The sequence below is a fragment of the Marmota monax genome, unplaced genomic scaffold (genome assembly GCF_021218885.2).
Source record: "Marmota monax isolate L192 unplaced genomic scaffold, Marmota_monax_Labrador192_F-V1.1 WCK01_AAM20220418_F8-fsc00012, whole genome shotgun sequence".
Lineage (NCBI taxonomy): Eukaryota > Metazoa > Chordata > Mammalia > Rodentia > Sciuridae > Marmota > Marmota monax.
In genome coordinates, this window is record NW_026695227.1 from 32,187,543 (window position 1) to 32,209,058 (window position 21,516).

At 39.4% G+C, this 21,516-nt stretch overlaps 1 protein-coding gene and 1 non-coding gene across 4 annotated transcripts in view; both read right to left on the reverse strand.

The window, feature by feature from the left end:
• Window positions 1-2,375: 2,375 nt before the first annotated feature.
• LOC124087507 (small nucleolar RNA SNORA38) lies at window positions 2,376-2,483 on the reverse strand. Its single transcript, XR_006850097.1, has one exon. It is a non-coding gene; the product is annotated as a small nucleolar RNA SNORA38 (small nucleolar RNA).
• Window positions 2,484-3,199: 716 nt separating this feature from the next.
• Window positions 3,200-21,516, reverse strand: part of Bin2 (bridging integrator 2) — a 32,204-nt gene continuing 13,887 nt past the window's right edge. For 2 of the 3 annotated variants that reach the window (XM_046436143.2, XM_046436145.2), the window contains exons 3-13: window positions 21,356-21,410; window positions 20,819-20,913; window positions 20,170-20,265; window positions 18,355-18,462; window positions 17,957-18,042; window positions 16,434-16,509; window positions 15,533-15,615; window positions 11,031-11,793; window positions 9,505-9,585; window positions 7,199-7,270; window positions 3,200-3,694 (exon numbers count right to left, since the gene is read on the reverse strand). In XM_046436143.2, coding sequence (XP_046292099.1) covers window positions 3,665-3,694; window positions 7,199-7,270; window positions 9,505-9,585; window positions 11,031-11,793; window positions 15,533-15,615; window positions 16,434-16,509; window positions 17,957-18,042; window positions 18,355-18,462; window positions 20,170-20,265; window positions 20,819-20,913; window positions 21,356-21,410 — 1,545 coding nt within the window. In that variant the 3' untranslated portion in view covers window positions 3,200-3,664. The remainder of the gene's footprint in view (window positions 3,695-7,198; window positions 7,271-9,504; window positions 9,586-11,030; window positions 11,794-15,532; window positions 15,616-16,433; window positions 16,510-17,956; window positions 18,043-18,354; window positions 18,463-20,169; window positions 20,266-20,818; window positions 20,914-21,355; window positions 21,411-21,516) is intronic. The other variant, XM_046436144.2, reaches the window with a different exon arrangement.

The following is a 21,516-nucleotide window of genomic DNA, read 5'->3' on the forward strand; positions in this document are numbered from 1 at the left end:
ACTTCATTTGCACCTCTCTTGTAGCAGTTACTGCTTCTTTCCCCCACTGGGCAGTAAATCAGTCCCTAGAAGTCTGCTTTGGTACATTCCCCAAAGAAGATCCATTTCCTGGGGAGATGAGGACCAGCAAAGCCTTGGAGACAAAAGACTTGAGTTGGATTTTGCCAGATGAACCTGTGAGGGGCTTGCACAGGGAGAATCCTGTATTCGTAGCTTTCCCTCTACCCTTCCAATATCCCTGAGTGTCACTCCCAGCAGTGATTCTGAATCCCAAGGGAGGGGCTGTTTTCTAGTAGGCAGTAGGGCTTTTACATTTTTAAAAACCCTCCTCTCCACAGGGCCATACAACCTCTTCCCATTTATTGCTGTACATGGCAGAAATCCTTTGAATGGTTACTCTTTTTAAAGAATACAATATCAGATTTTAGAAAAATGACTACTCAGGGTTTTGATTCACTTAGGCTCATGGAGATGTGGTTCAAGGTTCTTCCTAGACTCATCATCATGGGTGTGAGTTTGCTTGTCTGGGAGTGGCCACTGCATACATCCACAAGTTCCCAGAAAGGGGCAAGGAAAAGGGGCTGCTCGTTACCCAGATCAGTGAAATCTGAAGGAAAGAGATAGGCACATCTCTGGAGTTAATTGTTGCTCAAAGCGTTTGGAAGCTTTTTCCTGACTAATGAAAAATAACTCAGTTACGGTCATCTACACTTGCTAGAAAGCTATGCAGCATATTATGTAGTATGCAGTCAGTATGTTATATAATGCTTGATAAAAATAAAGTGGAAAAATTACTCCTAAATAGAAACATGTATTACCAGCTCCCTTACAGTCACATCTACTGGAAAATTCTACAAGTATTTCAAACTGCAATTCTTTTTTTTTATATATATTTATTTAGTTGTAGATGGACATAATACCTTTATTTATTTATTTTTATGTGGTGCTGAGGATAGAACCCAGTGTCTCACTTATGCTAGGCAAGTGCTCTACCACTAAGCCACAAACCCAACCCTCAAATTCCAATTCTCTTTAGGGCACACATAGGATTTTTTTTTTTTTTTTTTTTTTTTTGGTACCAAGGATTGAACCCAGGGGCACTTAACCACTGAGCCACATCCCCAGCCACCTTTTTATATTTTATTTAGAGATAGGGTCTCCCTGAGTTATTTAAGACCACTAAATTGCTGGGACTGAATCCATGATCCTCCTGTCTCAACCTCCCAAGCCACTGCACCCAGCAATGGTTTGTTTTTATAGCTTATTCAATGCATAATTGATACATAATAAATTGCACAAAGAATACACAATTTGATAAGCTCCAACACATGTATATATACATTACCATATCACCAAAATAAAAATTAAGACCATTTCTATCATCCCTAAAAGTTGCCTGTGCTCTTTTATAATCTACCATCCTCATCACCACTTGTCTTATTCCCAGCATTATGGACTATACCAACTGGTCATGTTGTGCCCTGCACCTCCCCATCCTATAATAAAGCCAGTCACAGTTCCCCATTTCCCTAGCCATAGGATGGGCTCATAATACCAGTTGGGCCACACAGATATTTTTCTTTGGGGAATGTGGATCTGAAGAAGACATGGGGCCAGGAGGTAGTTGGAGCTGAGTCTTCAAGTGGCAATCCTCACATTCCTGCTGCAGGCACCCCTGAGCTGGCTCTTGTCCTTCCTCCAACCTGACTGTTCTTTGTTCTACGAGCGGCCTACTCTCCTGCCAACATGCCGCAGTCCCGCTGCAGCAGAATAACCTGGGGGTGACGAATAACTTGTGTAGATTGATACAGCAGGAGTAGGAGCCGTTTATTGCAGGACAGGAGCAGTATTTATACATTCCACACAGCTTATCTAATTAGCATAAACTAGATACATCAGTCAACCAATAAGGAATCTCCACACTTAATGGCTTGCTTTTGTTACTTCTCAAACCACTCCCTCTGGCATTTTGCCAGGCACCATCCAGACTTGTTTACAGACTCTAACACCAACATATCCTTTATTGCTTAATTTCCACTTCATTTGCACCTCACTTGTAGCAGTTACTGCTTCTTTCCCCCACTGGGCAGTAAACTTGCAACTGGAGGGCCCGGATAAATATGCTTCCTTCTACAGTCACTGTTTCAGAAAATGACACCACCACATTCTAGTCTCTCAAATTTAACCCAGAATAATTCTTTAAAACCTCAGTGTCTATAACATGTCTAACCCATCATTAAATCCTGACTGTTCCTTTCTCTGCTCAATGTTCTCACTGCTTTTTTATTTTTTGCAGTACTGGGGATTGAAACTAGGGATGTCTACCACTAACCTACACCCCCAATCCTTTTTATTTATTTATTTTTCTTCTTCCTCTATGTGGGATGACTGATGAGCCCTCAAGGAGCAAGCTGGCTGCAGACTTCTCCAAATCCACATCTCTTTTCCTCCAATTCCTATTGTCCAGTTTATTTTGAGAAGAGTCTCACTAAACGGCCCAGGCTGGCCTTATATTTGTGATCTTCCTGTCTCAGCCTCTTGAACTGCTGGGATTTTAGGTATGAGTTACCATACCCAGCCTCTTATTGCTTCTTTAAAGATCACATTTCCTTCCTCATCAATGTTTCTCTATTACTTAGTACTGGTATTCAGTACTTGGCACAGAGTAGCTGCTCAATACACACTTGCTGAATGATTGAACAGATAGTGACATCATCACCCTTGACAAGAACAAGGATGGAAGGGCATTGACATGTGAACATGTATTTATCAAGGTGGTTGGACTTCAGAGTTACTTATTTTTCACAAATATTTTCATAGAAAGCAAATGGTAGGACTTGAATCCAGTACTTCTGGCTCTAAATTTAATCCTATTTCCACTATATTATATTTTGTATCCTTCCCCTTCCTGTGGAGTTTCATATCTTCTTCCATCTTGCTCAGATTCTTATTTGAACCAAGTACTTAATTGCAAACCCCAGATACAGTTCTAAAATACAACCCCAGTATATGCAGTAATGTATCTGGATTGAAGAGAGGCACCATTAAAAAGAGGTACAGCCAGGAGGCAGAGTGAACTGGGGGTCAGGGATATGACTAAATTTGTCTGAGGCAAATCAACACCTGTACCTAAGGGCAAAATCAACACCCATATCTAAGTGGAAAACAGTGTGCTGCATTGTCAAACAAAGAATCCATATATAGTCAAAATCACACTTTATTTAGCAATCTGAAAACCTGTCTTTGGTTTTAAGTCCTGCAAAATGAGTGGTAAGTCAGACACAAATTTGTCCACTATCCTCTGAGTATGTGTGGTTATTTATCTCTCTGTGGACAAGTATGTGTCTACAGATACTTTTGCTTTTTATAGTCACAATAGCCCCATTGAAACACATAAAATCTTATTCTTTTAAGAATAAAACCAGAGTCTGATATTCTCCTCTCCCAAGCCTGCCTTCCTCCCATTCCCCACCCCATCCCTTCCTCCCACCCTCCTCTAAGGCTGCTCCTCAGCATCCATTAATGCCAGGTCTTGGAGATGACCAGCATCCACACTGCCTGAGCATCTGGAAATGAATGCGTCGTTATACCCCTTGACCTATCCCCTTTGGTTAAGGAGTTCCTCTGGGAAGACATGTATAGAGGAGGTCTTGGCAGTTTCTCTTCAGAGTTGTGCAGTTTGACTTACAGATATCTGGAAAAAAATATGTTTGCATTAGATGCTGATCTGCCCTCCCTTCAACCTCTTGATTTCTTTATCTTGAATTGCATTTTCTTCCACACTTTTTATTGGTGCATTTTAGTTGTGCATAATGGTGGGATTTGTCGTTACATATTCATACATGCACACAATACAGATATATAATTTGTCTAATATCCCTCCCCAGCACTTCCCCCCTCCCTCCCCTCTTCCCCCACCCCAGTCCCCTTTCCTCTATTCTACTGATCTCCCTTTACTTTTCATGGGATCAGTCTTCCTCCTCCTCCTCCTCCTCCTCCACCACCACCACCATCACCTCTCTTTTCCTTTTTCCTCTATAGTTTCCATATATGATAGAAAACATATAACCTTTGACCTTCTGAGTTTGGCTTATTTCATTTAACATAATGGTCTCAAGTTCCATTCATTTTCCTGCAAATGACATAATTTCATTTTTATTTATCGTTGACTAGAACTCCATTGTGTATATATACCACATTTTCTTTATCCAATCATCCACTGATGGACATCTAGGTTGGTTCCATAGTTTGATTATTGTGAATTGTGGTGCTATAAATATGGATTTGCATTATCATTATAGTACGAGAACGTTGATTCTTTAGAATAAATATTGAGGAGTGGCATAACTGGGTCATATGGTGGCTCCATGACTAATCTTTTAAGGAACCTCCATAATGATTTCCATAGTAGTTGTACTAATTTACAATCCCATCAACAGTGTAAAAGATTCCCTTTTCTCCACATCCTCTCCAGCATTTATTAGTGTTTATACTTTTTTTAAATATTTTTTTAGTTGTAGTTGGATACAATATCTTTAATTAATTAATTTATTTTTACATGGTGCTGAGGATTGAACCCAGGGCCTCACCCGAGCTAGGCAAGCACTCTCCCGCTAAGCCACAACCTCAGCCTCAGTTTTGTACTTTTGATGACTGCTATTCTGACTGCTGTGAGATGAAATCTCAGTGTAGTGGTGATGGGGGGGTTTACCAGGGATTGAACTCAGGGGTACTTGGCCACTAAGCCACATCCCCAGCCCTATTTTGTATTTTATTTAGAGACAGGGTCTCACTGAGTTTCTTAGCACCTTACTTTTGCTGAGGCTGACTTTGAACTCGAGACCCTCCTGCCTCAGCCTCCCAATCTATAGTTTTAATTTACATTTCCCTAATTGCCAATGATATTGAACATTTTTTCATATATTGTTGCCATTTGTATGTGTGTGTGTGTGTGTTTATTTATTTTTTGGTCCTGAGGTTTAAACTCAGGGGCACTTGACCACTGAGCCACATCCCCAGCCCTATTTTGTATATATATATTTTAGAGACAGGGTCTTGCTGAGTAGCTTAGCACCTTGTTTTTGCTGAGAGTGGTTTTGAACTCACAATCCTCCTGTCTCAGGCTCCTGAGCCACTGGGATTATAGGCTTGCACCACGTGCCATTTGTATTTTTTCTTTTGATAACTGTCTGTTTAATTCATTTGTCCATTTATTAATTGGGTTTTTTCCCCTGGTGTTTGTTATTTTTTAAAGTTTTTTTTTATATATTCTAAATATTAATCTTCTATCAGTAAAGTAGCTAGCAAAGATTTTCTCCCATTCTGTAGGTCCTCTCTTCAAATTTTTTGTTTTGTTTTTGTTTGGTGGTGCTTGGGATTGAACCCAGGGCCTTGTACATGCAAGTCTGGCACTCTACCAACTGAGCTGAATCTCTAGCCCCCTCTCTTCATGCTCTTAATTATTTACAGAAGGAAAATAATTTGATGCCATCCCATTTATTAACTCTTGGCATTATTTCCTGAGCTTTAGGGGTCCTACTGAGAAAGTCGTTGCTGGTGTCTATATGCTGGAGTGTTAATCCTACATTTCCTTCTAAGAGTTGCATAGTTTCTAGTCTAACTCCGAGGTCTTTGGTCCATTTTGAGTTGATTTTTGTACAGGGTCAGAGATAAAGGTCTAGTCTCATTCTTTTACATCTTTCTAACCAGTTTTCCCAGCACCAATTGTTAAAAAGGCTATCTTTTTTCTTAGTAGTAGCAACTGTTGTCTCCAAAGGAACAGGCAACATGAATTAGGTGAACTGATCAGGTGTTTCTTTTTCTGTCAGATGTTAGAAAACCTGGGACCAATTTTGTGGCCCATCCTTAATAATATAGCACTTTTTAGCACTTTTTTCAAGGATCAGATGACTATAAATGTTTGTCTTTGTAAATTTTATTTTGTACCATTTGTCTATGTGTCTGTTTTTATGCCAGTAGCATGCAGTTTATGTTACTATAGCTCTGTAACATAAATTGAAGTCAGATATTGTGATGTCTCCAAAACTGTCTTTTGTGGCTTAGGATTGCTTTGGCTTTGGCTATTCTGGGTCTTTTATTCTTCCAAGTAAATTTTAGAATTGTTTTTTCTAGTTCTGTGAAGAATGTCAGTGATATTTTGATGGGGATTACACTGAATCTTCATATTTCTTTGGTAGTATGGCCATTTTAATAATATTAATTCTGCCTATCCATGAACATGGGAGGTCTTTCCATCTTCTAAGTCTTTTTAAATTACTTTCTTCAATGTTCTATAGTTTTCATTGTAGATGTCTTTTACATCTTTGGTTAGATTTTGTTGTTGTTGTTAGATTTATTCCTGGGCATTTTTTGAGGCTATTGTGAATGGAATTTCTTGAATTATATTTCATCTAATGCCACTGGCCTCCACTGAGAAAGACGATATGAAACTGGTTGTTAGGATTACTGTTAGGACTTCTTGCAGATATTGGTCATTGTACCGCTTGCCTTTTATGAGGATTCACAGGAAAAAATTTTTTCTTAGTAGTAGCAACTGTTGTCTCCAAAGGAACAGGCAACATGAATTAGGTGAACTGATCAGGTGTTTCTTTTTCTGTCAGATGTTAGAAAACCTGGGACCAATTTTGTGGCCCATCCTTAATAATATTAATTTAGAGAATGCATTTTCTGTATTTGCTTAGTTCCTGACTCCATTTTACATCACTATTCTGTGTCTCATACTTTGGAATTATTTTGCCACATTATGATTGTGTGATTATAAATATATTACAATATGTATGATGTTTTTGTATTACTAAACTCCTTTTTGAAATAAGTACAGATATAATTAAGTAAATACTTAGGAGATAGGATTGGGTTAAGGCCAAGTTTTGGGCAGTGGTTCACACCTGCTTGACCCTGCCCTAAGGAATATTACTGCTCGATTCCCCTTATGCTTGTAGCCCATGGTGAGAATTGCAGCTTGTAGCCAAATCCTGTCCATCCAGTGTCCAATCTCACCATCCACACTGATTTCCTTACCTCTTATTTCTTTTTTAATACTTAAAAAAAATTTAGTTGTAGATGGACACAATACCTTTATTTTATTTATTTATGTGGTGCTGAGAATCAAACCCAGTGCCCCACACATGCAAGGCAAGCACTCTACACTGAGCCACAGCCACAGCCCCCTTCTTACCTCTTCTTGAGGCTCAGGTGCTGTGATATTTTCTCCTGGAAGTGCAGAGACATGGAGTTGAGGGCCTTGGGCCTACAAAAAGAAGAGTTCTGCCAGTAAGAGGTGGCTCAACTTCCCCAGCCTCTCAGCTTAGTAGGGTTTTCTGTGCCTCACATTTTTCAAGGGTCTATACAACACAAAGGGCAAACACACCCTGTTGTTTCAAAGAGCCCAAAGCATCAGGGATAACTTTCCTCCATGCTATTTTAAAGATAAAGAAACCAAGAATGAAAGGGTGAAATAACTTGCTGGGACAGGAAAGAAGGTCTTTGGATTCCAGAGTTGCTTCCATGATCAGACACCATGTGATCTGTATCTCTCTCTCTCTCACACACACACACACACACACACACACATACACGTATATACATACACATACCTGTGGGAGTGTGAGGTCTTAAAACCACTACCTGCCACTTTTAGACTAACCCTCCTTAAAAATGCACTGTAGCTCTCTCACTTTGCAAGTTATCCTAAACCATTATAAGCAGTTAGGAGAGGACAGTGGTATAATGGTTTCTTTGGGAAAAGTTCTAGGTTCTGAGATGGGAACCCAAGGTGTAGAAAGCCCTATCTAAGAATTGCTATGCCTGGGAAGATCCCAGCACACTAAGGTTTAAAACAAAATTATTTTTTAAAAATTGACATTTAATTCACACACTACAAAATTCATCCTTTTAAAATAGAATCAATTATTAACAATGTGACAGCTACTTGAAATTCTGTGATTTAAGAAAAATTTCCTTCTTCTCTCTCCTTCTTTTCCAGGCCATGAATTAGCTCAAAAGCAATATCAGCTTCCAAAAAGTTATCAAAGCCGCCTTTCTCAGATATTTCAGATGCTGAACAATCCCCACCCCATTACATATGTATAAGAGTTGCTTAACCACTGGGATACATCCCCACCCCTTTTTTTCCTTATGTTTTATTTAGAGACAGTATCTCACTAAGTCCTTAGGACCTCACTAAATTGCTGAGGTTGGTCTAGAACTTATGAGTGATCCTCCTGCCTCAGCCTCCCCAGTTGCTGGTATTACAGGTGTGCCCCATAATACCCAGCTCATTTTTATTTATGCATTTTACATGTGATATGTCCATAATTTTAAAAATGGAATGTACTACCTTGAAAAATAGTTCTCATTCCTTGATGTTAGGCACTAAGGATATATGATCTCTGATCAGGGGCATGGTAGAGAGGATTATGGTGAAGTGTCTGATTAGATGGTACCAATATTCATTCATTCAGTCTACAATTGTTTTTTGACCCTTTCAGTATGCCAGGCCCTCTTCTAGGAGGTGGGTTATGACAGTGAACAAAACAAAATTCTTTGCTTTCCTAGAGCTTATGTTGTAGTGGAGGAAGACAGATGAGAAAATAAATAAAATTATAACCTAGTGATGATAAGCGATATGAAAAAAATTAAGTGGGAAATTGGGGGCTAAATTGCAATTTTAAGTGGTCTGGTCAGAGAAGGTGACATCTGGGCAGTGAAAAATGCCAGGGCATGAGCCATGTGGATGTCTGGAAGAAGAGTATGAAATTTGTAGTATGAAATAAGAGTATGAAATCATTTCATTTATGATTAGGATGCATCTGCAAGGAAAGGGAGCATATATTGTAGGACATAGCTTCAGAGGCTTGTTGACACTGATAGACTCTAAGATGCTCTAGTCCCTTAATACTTCAGGAACAGGATGTCTTCTCAGCTGGAAACAATCCTACCACAAAGGCTGGAAGTAAGGAAACACCACAGATCTCAAACACAAGGACATAACCTCAGGAGAAAGAAGCTTGTGTGCTGTACTTCTCAGGGAAGAGAGTGTTACTAGCCTGTTCCTCAAAATGGTCAAACAGCTTCTTGGTGCTCATCATCTCCCTTTCAATAAGATTACTCCAAGGATGTAAACTTTCTTTATTATTTATCAGAGTCAAACAGAAGGTCACTCTATTACTGTCTTCATACTAAAATCATGCAATAATTACAAAATCAAATTGAAATTAATTTTTGATTTTCCATACCATTAAGTTGCTCTTTTCATTGCAACAAACAAAACAAAACAAAAACCTGCTAGGGGTGTAGTTCAACACCCTGTGTTGACCCTCTACTTTTTCACCATCCACATCCTGTATCTCACAATTAGCATTGTTGCCTCCAACTAGAAACCAGCCAAGGGAAAGTTTTGTATCTTGTTCTGCTAAGGCCTTAAGTGCTTTATGTGAATCAAGACTGAAGGTATAATAATGTCAATGACTTAGATTTTAGTACCTCAAGAGAGCTGGCTGAGATAAGTTCATTGTCCTCTTCTTTGTCTTCCATCTTCCCCACCTCTCCAGGCCCTGAAAAAACCTGTGGATCAAAGGGAACAATGTAGGAGAAAGTCCCATACCTTCCCGTCCTGAATGCCACCCTGGTACCCTTTGTCCATGTTGCTCTTCTCAGGTAGCAGATGTGATCTGAGGGGTACTACAAATTTCATATTCTTCTTCCAGACATCCACATGGCTCATGCCCTGGCATTTTTCACTGTCCAGATGTCACCTTCTCTGACCAGACCGCTTAAAATTGCAATTTAGCCCCCAATTTCCTGTGTCCTCTCCCATTTAATTTTTTTCATATCGCTTATCATCACTAGGTTATAATTTTATTTATTTATTTTCTCATCTGTCTTCCTCCACTACAACATAAGCTCTAGGAAAGCAGAGAATTTTGTTTTGTTCACTGTCATATCCCACCTCCTAGAAGAGGGCCTGGCATACTGAAAGGGTCAAAAAACAATTGTAGACTGAATGAATGAATATTGGTACCATCTAATCAGACACTTCACCATATCCTCTCTACCATGCCCCTGATCAGAAATCATATATCCTTAGTGCCTAACATCAAGGAATGAGAACTGTTTTTCAAGGTAGTCCATTCCATTTTTAAAATTCCACTTTTTATTTTTTATGGTGCTGGAGATTGAACTCAGAGCTGTGTGTTAGGCATGCACATTATCACTGAGCTATACCCCCAGACCACACTTGGGTTTTTGTCACGCCCTTATGCCTCCTTCTTTCTTCCATATTTTTGCTTTTTTTCTATCCCACTTTTTATTCAGAGCTAATTGTTGAAAATGTCTCTTATATTGGTTTAAAATGTACCCTTAAAAAAAAATCATCTTTTTTACACAGGGCCTACTTCTGCCCTCTGGTGTCTCAAAGAACAAGTCAAATCTTTCTTCTATATGATGGCTCTTCCATATAATTTGAATAGAGTATGACTTGATTTCCAGATCCTTCACAAAACACTTAGTCTCTAGTGGGTCAGCATCTCTCAATTTGTTCTCATCTTCATTCTCACCTTTCAAAAAGCTATCCCTTTTGTTTTATCTTCCTGTGTTCCTGCTTCTAGGTCCTTCTCATCAAAGAAGGTACACACTGGGAATTTGCTGCCACTTTCCTCAGGATCTACTTGCCATAGTCATAGATATGAAACACTGTAGTTTCCCATCTCTGCCCCTCCCCCCCAGTTAAAAAAAGTAAAGCTCTGGAAGCCAGTTATAGGTTCTTTATATGAGAACTTCTATAACTTGGAGCAAAAAAGAAAGGAGTAAGAATCTGCTCATAATATTAGTGAAAGCCTTTACAGAAGTCAATTGCCCTAAGATTAGATTATTAAATTAATTGCTATGAAGATATGAAACAATCTGTAGAACAACAAAAAAGTGTCAAAGAGTATTCTTGAGACTGTAATAAACGACATCTTATCATCTACATGGAGGTTATAAAAGGGAGTAAGACCCAACCAGACCACTGTTACCTGGGAGGTGTGCAAGGTGGGGGAAGTACAAAGTTCTTCTGGGTTCAGATTGTGAGAGTTTTCCTTTTCTCTGGCTTCAGGAGTTCTTAATGGCTTCTCTGGTGCTTCTGGATCAGGAGAGGCTGCTAAGGAGGCCCTAGGACTTGGAGTCCCAGTCCCCAAGAGGGCCCTGGGGCTGGAAGGTGAACCCCCTCCAAAGGCTGGAGGACTAGAGGGTATGTTCCCTGAGGTGGGCCTGGGGCTTGGAGAGGCTCTGGGTGGGGGAGGCCTACAAGGAGGTGCTGAGGTCCTATGGATAGAGGCTCTTTTCTTTGGTTGTTCAGATTCTTCACTTAAGGTGCGGGTTCGTAGGACTACTTCTGGAAGAGAGGATGGCTGCTTTGAAGGGTTCAGGGATTTCTCTGATGCTGGAGCTAGGACGCTAGGGAGAACTTCCTCCTGGCACTTGTCACTCTCAATGGTGGGTGTGGGCTGGGCCTGGATTGGGCCATTACAGGCTGGTAGAGGCTCTTCCTTTTCAGGGGAGCTTGGTTCAGACTCTCCCTCCTCTATTTCCTTGTCTTTTAAGGATTCTTCTTTGATCTTATAATCATCTTCTCCTTGGGCTGCATCAGGTGTCAACTCTTCTTCAGTTGCTGAGATAGATTCAGTCTCACTTGTCAAGGAATGTGCAGAGGGGCTGGTGGGTGAGGTAAGAGGGCTGGAGACTTTAGATGTTCGAACTGGGGGAGAGATGACTAAAGAGCGCCTGCTGCTGCTAAAAAAGGAAGGGCATTTGGATTCAGAAGAGGCGGACTGGAAGTAAATGCTGCCAAATAATTATGCTTACTATAATAATAAAATAGAATAAAGCAATTTATACTCATGTTAGAAATTCTGTATAATTGAAAATTATGCTAATGTCATAAAGTGAAATAAAAAGGGGCTACAAATTTTTACCTACATTAGCTCAATTATATAAAAACCCATGTAAAAAATACATTGCAAAATATTAACTAATATTTCCTCCAGTGAAAAATTAATGGGTGCTGCTAGAGTTTCTTTTTTTAATTTGCAAATTCACCTACTTATTTGTAACCCCAAAATCAATACTTCTGGCACTTTCCCAGTCATTGGTGGACATGTATAAGTGGTGAAAAATAATTCCTCTGACATGTACTTTCTCAGCTGAGGCCTAATAAGGCAATGATCTACCTTTTTGTTTTAGCTCTCATATTGTAAACAAGTTTCTATTCACCATGTTTTTGCTTTTTTATGTTGGTGGTGTGTGGGAGACCGACCTTGAACGTGACTGAGTCACATTCCCCGGTTGGGTGCTGAGGTGCTCAGTCACAGAAATGTGGCAGAGCTTTCCCCACCCTTCTTGGGTTCGAGGGACGGTGTCTCATGCATGGGTGTGTCTTGCTACAGCCCAATGGGTGAAGCTATGCTCACCTGTTCCTTTGTAAAATAACCCCTTGCCCTATTTAAGATAGAATCTTCCATGGAAGTGCCTTGTGTGAGTCCCTTTCTCTTACTGTGCCTTTGGGTGTGGCCTACCCAGGTGTCAGTCAACCTGCAGACAGTGGACATCATGAATATAGACTCAGCCCCTCGAAACCTGTGCGCATGCGTGTGTGTGTGTGTGTGTGTGTGCATGCTCCTCTCGCTCTCTCTCTTTCTGGGACCCCCAAAGAAGGTATTTGTGTTTCTTGTGTGGTTATTTTGCACAGCCCAGTTAGCCCAGTTTACCTAGAGTGACCCCTGAGCCTTTTAGTCGTGAGAACAGAAACCTGGCAGTGATGATTTTTTTTTTTTTTTTTTTTTGGTACCTGGGATTGAACTCAGGTGCCCTTGGCCACTGAGTTCCATTCCCAGTCCCATTTTGTATTTTATTTAGAGACAGAGTCTCACTGAGTTGCTTAGCACCTCGCTTTTTGCTGAGGTTAGCTTTACACTCATAGTCCTCCTGTCTAAACCTCCCAACGGCTGGGATTACAGGTGTTTGCCACCCCACCCAGCTGTTGGTGGAGATTTTGCTATTCAGATGGGCCCCAAGCTGAAGTGATGTGCCTTACAGAGAAAATACATGTGAGACAAACTTCATTCAGGCATGAGTTACAGTGCTATTGATTGTAAGTTCAATATTAATGAAGCAACAGTATTATTAAATAAGTGCCTTAAGCAGAAACTTACATAAAACAAGATTATATATTGGTTGATTGATAAAAATATTGTTGACAAGAGACTTGTAGGAACCTAACCCTGTGTTTTCCTAATGAGCAATGGCTCTGTCTTCAGTGTTTGTGGCAACTTTATAGAACATAACAACTATGAATAAAACAAATGCACTATAACATTTATCAATGCCTACTGGATATTGTACCAAGTACTTCTTTTACAGGCAACACGAGCTTGACTCCTACTTTACCCCCTTGTGCCTCTTATGTACTATCCACCAAATGATTGAGCAGACCACAAATATGTACTTGACAATTAAGACCCATGTGCTGTGTCCTGGGTACTATCCCCAGCCCTGAAAAAAAAGAAAAAGAAAAAAAGAGTTCTTGCCTGGTGGGAGTTCCTGATGTGGGATAAGCTGTGGAACATAAGGTTCTTTTTAGTACTAGCATTCTAAGAGTCAGTAAATTTTGAAGGCTCGGGACATAAGAAAAAAACCTGATTTCTACTTGAGGTTCTGGGACGCTTTAATATAAATAATAATAAGTTTGCGAAGAATGAATAATTACAAATTCTGGCTTTCAATGCTGGAAAGAGGAGAAATGCAGCTTTTGGAGCAAACAGAAATTTGTCTAGGAAACCTACACTGGCCCTTTAGTGATTTTTTAAATAGCTAAGTGAAAAGTACAAACAACAAATGTGAGCCTTATTCTTCCTTTAAGTCCCAAGCCCAGTTTCACCACCTCCTTAAAGTCTTCCTTAACTGTCCACACATTGGCAACTACTTACCTCTGCAGTTCCTATTGGTCTCATTAGGCACTTGTATGTGCACGCTCATATCCTTCATTCCTTGTCTCTTTAGGTACACTTTCTATACTTCCAATTTTTTATAAATCACATTAGGAAAAGGCCAACTTTCCTATGTCACTGGATCCCTAACACCTGACATAAAACCTTTTACACAGAAAGAGCTTAATAAAACTAAGACTTTGGAATGAACACTTAAACACATTCCAAGAGACCACTGAATTACTTATACTTACCAGGAGAAAAAAATGTATGAAGGCAAACACACACACACACACACACACACACACACAGAAGAAAAAGCAAGCCATAACAGATTGGCAAATGATATTTGCTATGTATACAATCAAAAGATTAGTATCAGAATATAACAACAAAAATTTCATATAAATTAATTTAGAAAAAGGGTTAACAACCAAATTGAAAAATGTGAAAAGGATAAATAGGAAACTCACAGAATAGGAACCTTAAATGCCAATAACATGAAAAGATGGCAACAGATAACTGTGAGGCTGTGACTTGAAAAACCACAAAAGATTCCATTTCTTACCCATGAGCTTAGGAGAATTAAAAGGTCTGTCAATTTCACATGCAGCAAGAATGAGGAACCATGGAGGTTTGTATTCATTGCTGGTGAGTTGCAAACTAGAATAATCACTTTTGACAGCAATTTGGCACTATCTAGTTAGGCTAAAGAAGTACCAGTGACAGACCCTCTGACTCAGCAATTCTGCCCCATGTATATGGATCCTAAAGAAATTATTGATAAATATTCATGAGGAGAAATGTAAAACATGGTTATTGCAACATTACTTGTAATAGCAAAAAATGGGAAAACAACCCAAATGCCAATTAGCAGGAGGATAGATATATAAGTCATGAGTAGGCATGCAACAGTAATAATAACAATTATGGAAAGAAACTGCTACCACATGGAACACCAAGGCTAAATCTTTAACAATACTAAGAGAACAAAAGAAGTTGCCTAAGAATATATACAGTAAAAGTCCATTTATGTAAGGTTAAAAATATGCCAAGCAATATTTTGTAGTGTATGTATGTGTGATGTAAAAGGAAAAAGATATACATGAAAATAATAAATGCTAACTTTAATGTAATGGTTACCTTTGGAGGGGGCAGGAAGGGAAAGAGTGGGGAAGGGACATTAGGAGTTTTAACTATATTTGTAATAATCAATTTTGTTTCTTTTTCCTTTTTTGCAGGCCTGGGGATAAAACCCAGAGCCTCATGAATACTAGGTAAATGCTCAACCACTGAGCTACATTCCCCAGCCCCAGTAGTTGATTTCTTAAATTTAGTGGTACATATATGGTTATTTATTGTATTATTCTTTATACCTTCAATTATGTCTAAAATATTTAATGAAAAGAAACACAACCAAATGAAGCACAACCAACATCATGACCATGAACATAAAGGGAAGACCAGAATTTTGGACTGGAGACGAGGATTTTGAACATGTTCACACACAGTATAAGTGATGCAGAAGAGAGTCAGAAGTTGCTCACCTTGATAGTCCCTTCACCACAAAGACTTTGTTGGAATGTTGCTTCTCCAGTTTGCTCATCACCTCGTAGAGATTGTAGTTCAACTATAGCCACCAAGAAAGAAGGGGATGCTAGCCAAATGCACAGACCCCAAGACTGTCCTCTCCTTCAAACTGGATCCCAAAATGAAACCTCCTCACCCTTCTAACTCTGATCTCATGTTTCTAGCACTAGCCTTTAGGGGTTTGTCCCATCACCTCTTCTTCTTTGTTTCTCTGTGTCCTAAGGTCTACCTTTTCCATTAGTCTGGCAGCTCTCTTATGGCAGGATCCATAACTGTTTTGATTTGAGGTTTTAGCTCCTCTCAATTGATTCAGGGAATGAAAACTCATCTTAATATTAATCAGGCAAATCATAATCTAGCCAAAGAAACAGTGGAGAAGAATATATGTAGCTGTATGTGAAATAATGTTGTAGCAGCAAAGTACTGCAGAATTCCAGACTAGAAAAGACCTCATGAAGTCATGTTTTATGGCTGCCTGTTACTGATAGGATTGGTCCAATTCAAGACCAACCACTGAGAAAGTGCTTAAACAATACTCTCACCACTCCCCAACCACAGATAGACTTCAAAACTTGGTTCCCCATTTCAATTCTTCCTTCCATTAGTCCTCTTTATGTATGTTGAAACTCTAGTTTAGCTGCTCTTAGTTGTTAAGGGTGTTGGAGAGGGCCCTCTGATAGTGTATACATGTGCTTTAACATGTTCAACACAGCAAATCAAGTTATTATTTCATCAGGGGATGGAAGTCAAAATTGGTGGTACCAATCTAGATGTTCAAAGAAATTAGGTAAATCAGTGCTACTTTATATTGACTAGAAATATCCATCTAGGAATCGCAACTGGCCAGATGTTTCTCACCTTGCTCATCTCCCTGTAGAAGACATCCCTCAGGTTGGAAATGTTTTGGAAGATGGTCACATAACAGCCAATACGACTATTAGGAAGCAAAACAACAAATATGTACAAGTTAGGGACAGGAAAGGAGGTCTTTGAAATACAAAGTAGGAACTCAAGCCCAAACTAGCCATCACCAAGGCTGTTCAGAAAAAGGAACCCCTCATCCTAGACTCGGATGTTGTGTGGGCTGGATTCATCAGCTACACACATATGACTTTGGGAGCAAGAAGACCAGGGGAGATAATATCAGCCAGGCTGACACCAATGTCCAGGCTCAAGAAGTTATCAGATTCAAGTTTTTGAGGTATTAAAGTAGATATGAAAGTGCTTCGAAGAATTTTTTAAGGGATGTATAAATAGAAGACCATATGATTATGATTATTATAATAAGTAGTTATCCTTTCTCTTTGTATGATACAGGATTTCTATATCTGTATATACCTTAATGGAATTCTATAAATGAATTGGGGAAGTTTACATTTAAAGAAACTATCAAATCTCAATTTGATAGTTTTGATTTTAGGTTTTAGCTGCTCCTCTCAATTGATCCTGGGAATGAAAACTCATCTTAATATTAATCAGGCAAATCATAATCTAGCCAAAGAAATTAAATTCCATTTAAATTAGGAGTCACATAATTATTATTTTAGAATAGATGTATCATTAAAAGGCTCCATATATAGACCAATTTTTTTAATTCAATCCTCAATACCTCTTATGCAGACTAAGTTACAATACACAATACTCTTTACTACAATTGTATTAAAGCATATCTTTACAATGAAAACAATATGCAAGTGGAATTTCTGCTCAGATTTCTCTTCCAATTAGGAAAATTTAAATCTAAAACGCTTTACTATGAAACAATGACACCTCCATTAAGACAAATAGTCATCCTATGGCTAATCTATGTAGATCTGGTATTATATAAACCAAGGTTGTTTAAAACAATACATACTTGAGCATGAAAGCAGATCCTGGCAGTGTGCATGTTGACAGCACTTTACTTGCCAAGATTTCTCTTAACCAAGAAATATCCTGTAGTCAAACCCAGAAAAGCTGGCAGAGCAAGGATGGCTATCATTGAATTATAGGTAAAGAAACCAGGGTGTAGAGATAAGGTGGCTTGCCTAATATCACACAGCAAGTTAGATCCTACTCTTGGACCAGGCCCTCCCCACCCCTCATTTTTTATCTTTTTTTGTGGTGCTGGGAATTGAACTCCAGATGCACTCCACCACTAAGCTATACCCCCAGTCCTTTTAAAATTTTTATTTTGAGGCAGGGTCTCTTTAAATTGCCCAAGCTGGCCTCAAACTTGCAATCCTCCTGCCTCAGCCTTCTGAGTTGCTGAGATTACAGGCATGCTCCACAACATCTGGAGGATCAGGCCTCTTTTCATGAGATGATGGATTTGGGCTGTAAGGCGGCCTTGCCTTCCACTTGCCCAGGAAGTAAGCCTTTTTCTAAATCTCAATCATTACCTATTATAAAGAATAGGCAGCTCCTCCAGTAGTTCTTGGTTTAGGTCTTCAAACACACTCTGGGCTTTGTTGAACTCTTCCTCAGCCTGTGTGGTAAAAGAAACAAGACAATCCCCCTCAATCCTGAACCCAAGGCTAGATAAAATCTCCTTCATCCTCTGCATTTTTTCAGGAACTAGGCTTATTTGGAGCAATGCCTCTCCTCTTTTTTCCCAGACATATGCCCTCCCCAGCTTCAAGACTCAGTATCAGTGTCAGAAGAAATAGGATTTCCTTCAGAGCACTGGATGCCAAATTTATCACTTCCTATGCCCACCTTGGTCCGGCTACCTGCTCACTCTAGGAAGAGGAACAGCAGGGAGGGCAGGAAAGTTTTACCAGATCTTTGTTTTCTTTACCTTGGCAGTCTTGGCCTCATCTCTCTTCTTAGCATTCTGTATGGCCTCTAGGTGGTGTCGGGCACTATCATAGTCCACAAGTTTTCGACCCCTTTTGGCAATTCTTTCCTAAACCAGAGTGATAGGGTATGGATACTTGCTTTTCTGTAGCCACAACGGAGGTAACATACTACCAAGCAGAGAAACAAAATTCTTGGTCTTATCACAAAATTTTACCTTCTAACAGGATTTGGTGCCCCAGAAATTTCCCTCACTCTGTTAGAAGAATGGGAATTCTCAGGGGAGAGAGAGTAAGGGACAATCCTACAAAGCATGTAGAAGCCATATTAACTTTTAGTATTTTCTATGAATCCATTATAAACTGGCTCAGCCTCCAAGATAAATAACACTGAGAATGCCACTAAATTGAAAGTCAGGAGTTTCAGTTCCTAGTCCCAACACAGTCATTCATTAGTCCTGTGGCCTAAGCAAGGCCTATCTATTTTGTCATCTCAGGAGCCTCCATCTTCCCCACACAAGTATTATTTTAAAGACCAAATGCTGATTATAAAATGCTCTAAAACCTCTAAAGCCCAATAAAAATAGTAAATTACTATGAGCAGTAAGAGAAAATCTACTCAGTCTCATCCAAACTACAAATGATACCAGGGAGAAGCAAAGTGTCACTGGCCATTTCACTTCTCTGAATCACAGAAATTGAAAAGATCTTAATAACTGTCTTGTCCAACTTCCTGTATGATATAATGCTCCTCTACAATAACCCAGATATATTCAACTTCGGGTTGAATTCAGAACAGACAACTCACTGACTGAGAGCATATTTCATTTCATTTTGGAAAGTTCTAACTTAAAAGTTAAACTTAATATTTAATATAAATTTTTAAGTCTGTCTCCCTCTAATTTCATCCTCTAAATCTAAAACTGTCACAGCGGCCAACAAAGTAGGTGTTCAATAAATTTAATTAAATGAATAAATGAATTTTGAAAATTCTGCTTTCTGAAACCATTTAAAACAGGCTGAGTTCTTCTAAAGCATAATTTCAAATATTTGAAAATAACTATTATGACCCTCCCCCAAGTTTATTCTTCTATACAATAAGTACCTTCATCCCCATCAGCTATATCTCACATCTAAAAGATGTTCTGACCAAGATCTGATTCACTGAGCTCAAATCTAGATACTGAAATCTAAGTTTAAGTATAACCTCATGCTATCTCTAGCCCTCCATCCTAACCTCCTGTCTAACCCTCAGCCTTAATCTGTCTCCTTACCTACCCAACTTTACCCTTAACTATGGGCTTTCATGTGAGACTGGGTTGTGGCTCAGTGGTAGAGTACTTGCCTTGCATGCATGAGGCCCTGGATTAATTGCCAGCATGCCAAGTAAATAAATAAATCTAAATCTTAACCTGTTTTTTTAAATGAATGTGGTCCACCCAAAACCTAGCTTCAATTCTGTATATCAAGTACCATTTTTTTTAAAAAAAATATTTATTTAGTTGTAGATGAATATACAGTATCTTTCTTTCTTTCTTTTGTTATTTATTTTAGAGAATTTTTTATTATTTTTCAGTTTTTGGTGGACACAACATCTTTATTTTATTTTTATGTGGTGCTGAGGATTGAACCCAGCACCTCGCGCATGCCAGGTGTTACGGCTTGAGCCACATCCCCAGCCCCCTTTATTTATTTTAAATATGGTGCTGAGAATTGAACCCAGTGCCTCACACATGTGAGGCAAGCTACATGAGCTACAACCCCAGCCCCTATCAAGTACCTTAATCTGAGCTACAGCCCCAGCCCCTATCAAGTACCTTAATCTCGTTGAACTGGGCTACATAGTTTTCCATGGTCCTCAAAGCCTGGTCAGCCAGTTTTTCTTCATAGTCTTCCCAAAGGAGATCATTATTCTGTGGGATGGAGGCAGAGGCTGGTGAGGGCCCCTTTCATGCATCTCAACAATTGCCTACCCAAATACCCAAATTCTCCTGCAAGTACTTCTTTGTAGTCCTGTATTTAGAAAATCATGTTGGAGTCTAGGGAAGATTCAAAGGAAGAAGAGACAATCTCTGCCCCCAAGGAAGTGCCCTATAGCAAACCTGGAATAAAGAATGATCATATGATCAGGGCCAGGGACTCTACAGCTTAGGGTCCAGGGATATTTGAGAGTAATTAACTGATAAAGTTAGTTTTTTAAAACAACCCATTTCCAGGAGGTAAAACTTCTGTAAAGTTTTAAAGAGGGAAAGAGGGTCAAAATCAGAGGAGGCCACTGATTAGGGGAAGCTTCTTTTTACCTTGACATTGCAGCTTATTCCTACCACCCAGAGACTGAGGCTACACAAATGGACAATGTGACTGGCTCCTTTGTTTTCCTATTTTCTTGGAAGGAGAAGCTCAGCTGAAATCGAGATGAGAACTGGAGTGTATGGTGAAGAATGGTGAAGTCCACATTGCCCTTACCCCTACAATGTCCTTCAGCTCCTCATGACCATCCCATTCACTGCTGTAGATTTCTTGCAGGGTTTCTGACACTCTTTTTGAACTTTCATGCATCACTGAAAGGAGAGAATTCAGTCCTACCACCAAATTTCCCAAAAAGCATTTTGATATAATCACATGGGTGACAAATCAGTGGGTCCAACTCAGAAGGACAAACTCAGAAGGTTGGCTTATGAGTGAAGGAAGCTAGATGAGGCTGTGAAAGGAAAAGTGACTCCCCATAGGCCCACAGAATTTCAGAAATCAAGGGTAGAAAAGTGGTAAAAAGCTGGGGTCTGGGAGCTGGGGTTGTGTCTCAATGGTAGAGCACTTGCCTAGCATGTGCAAGGTACTGAGTTTGATTCTCAGCACCACATATAAATAAATAAAATAAATAAAAGTCCATTAACGACTAAAAAAGTATTTAAAAAAAAGATGGGATTTGGTTGTTTTACCGTCCCCAGAAGTTTTAGCATCTATACAAATGCCTTCTGGATTTTTCTGAGCTTTAATACCCACCTTTGACTGCACTAAGGAAGTTCTTCAGGTCCTTGTAGAGCTTGTAGCCTTCTGCCTGAAAGGGCAAAGTAGTTTTGGTGACTAAAGAGGTATATTTTTAAAGATGCTCCAGACATCAAAGTTGAAAACTAGATTAAATGCAGAATTCACTCCTAGAATTT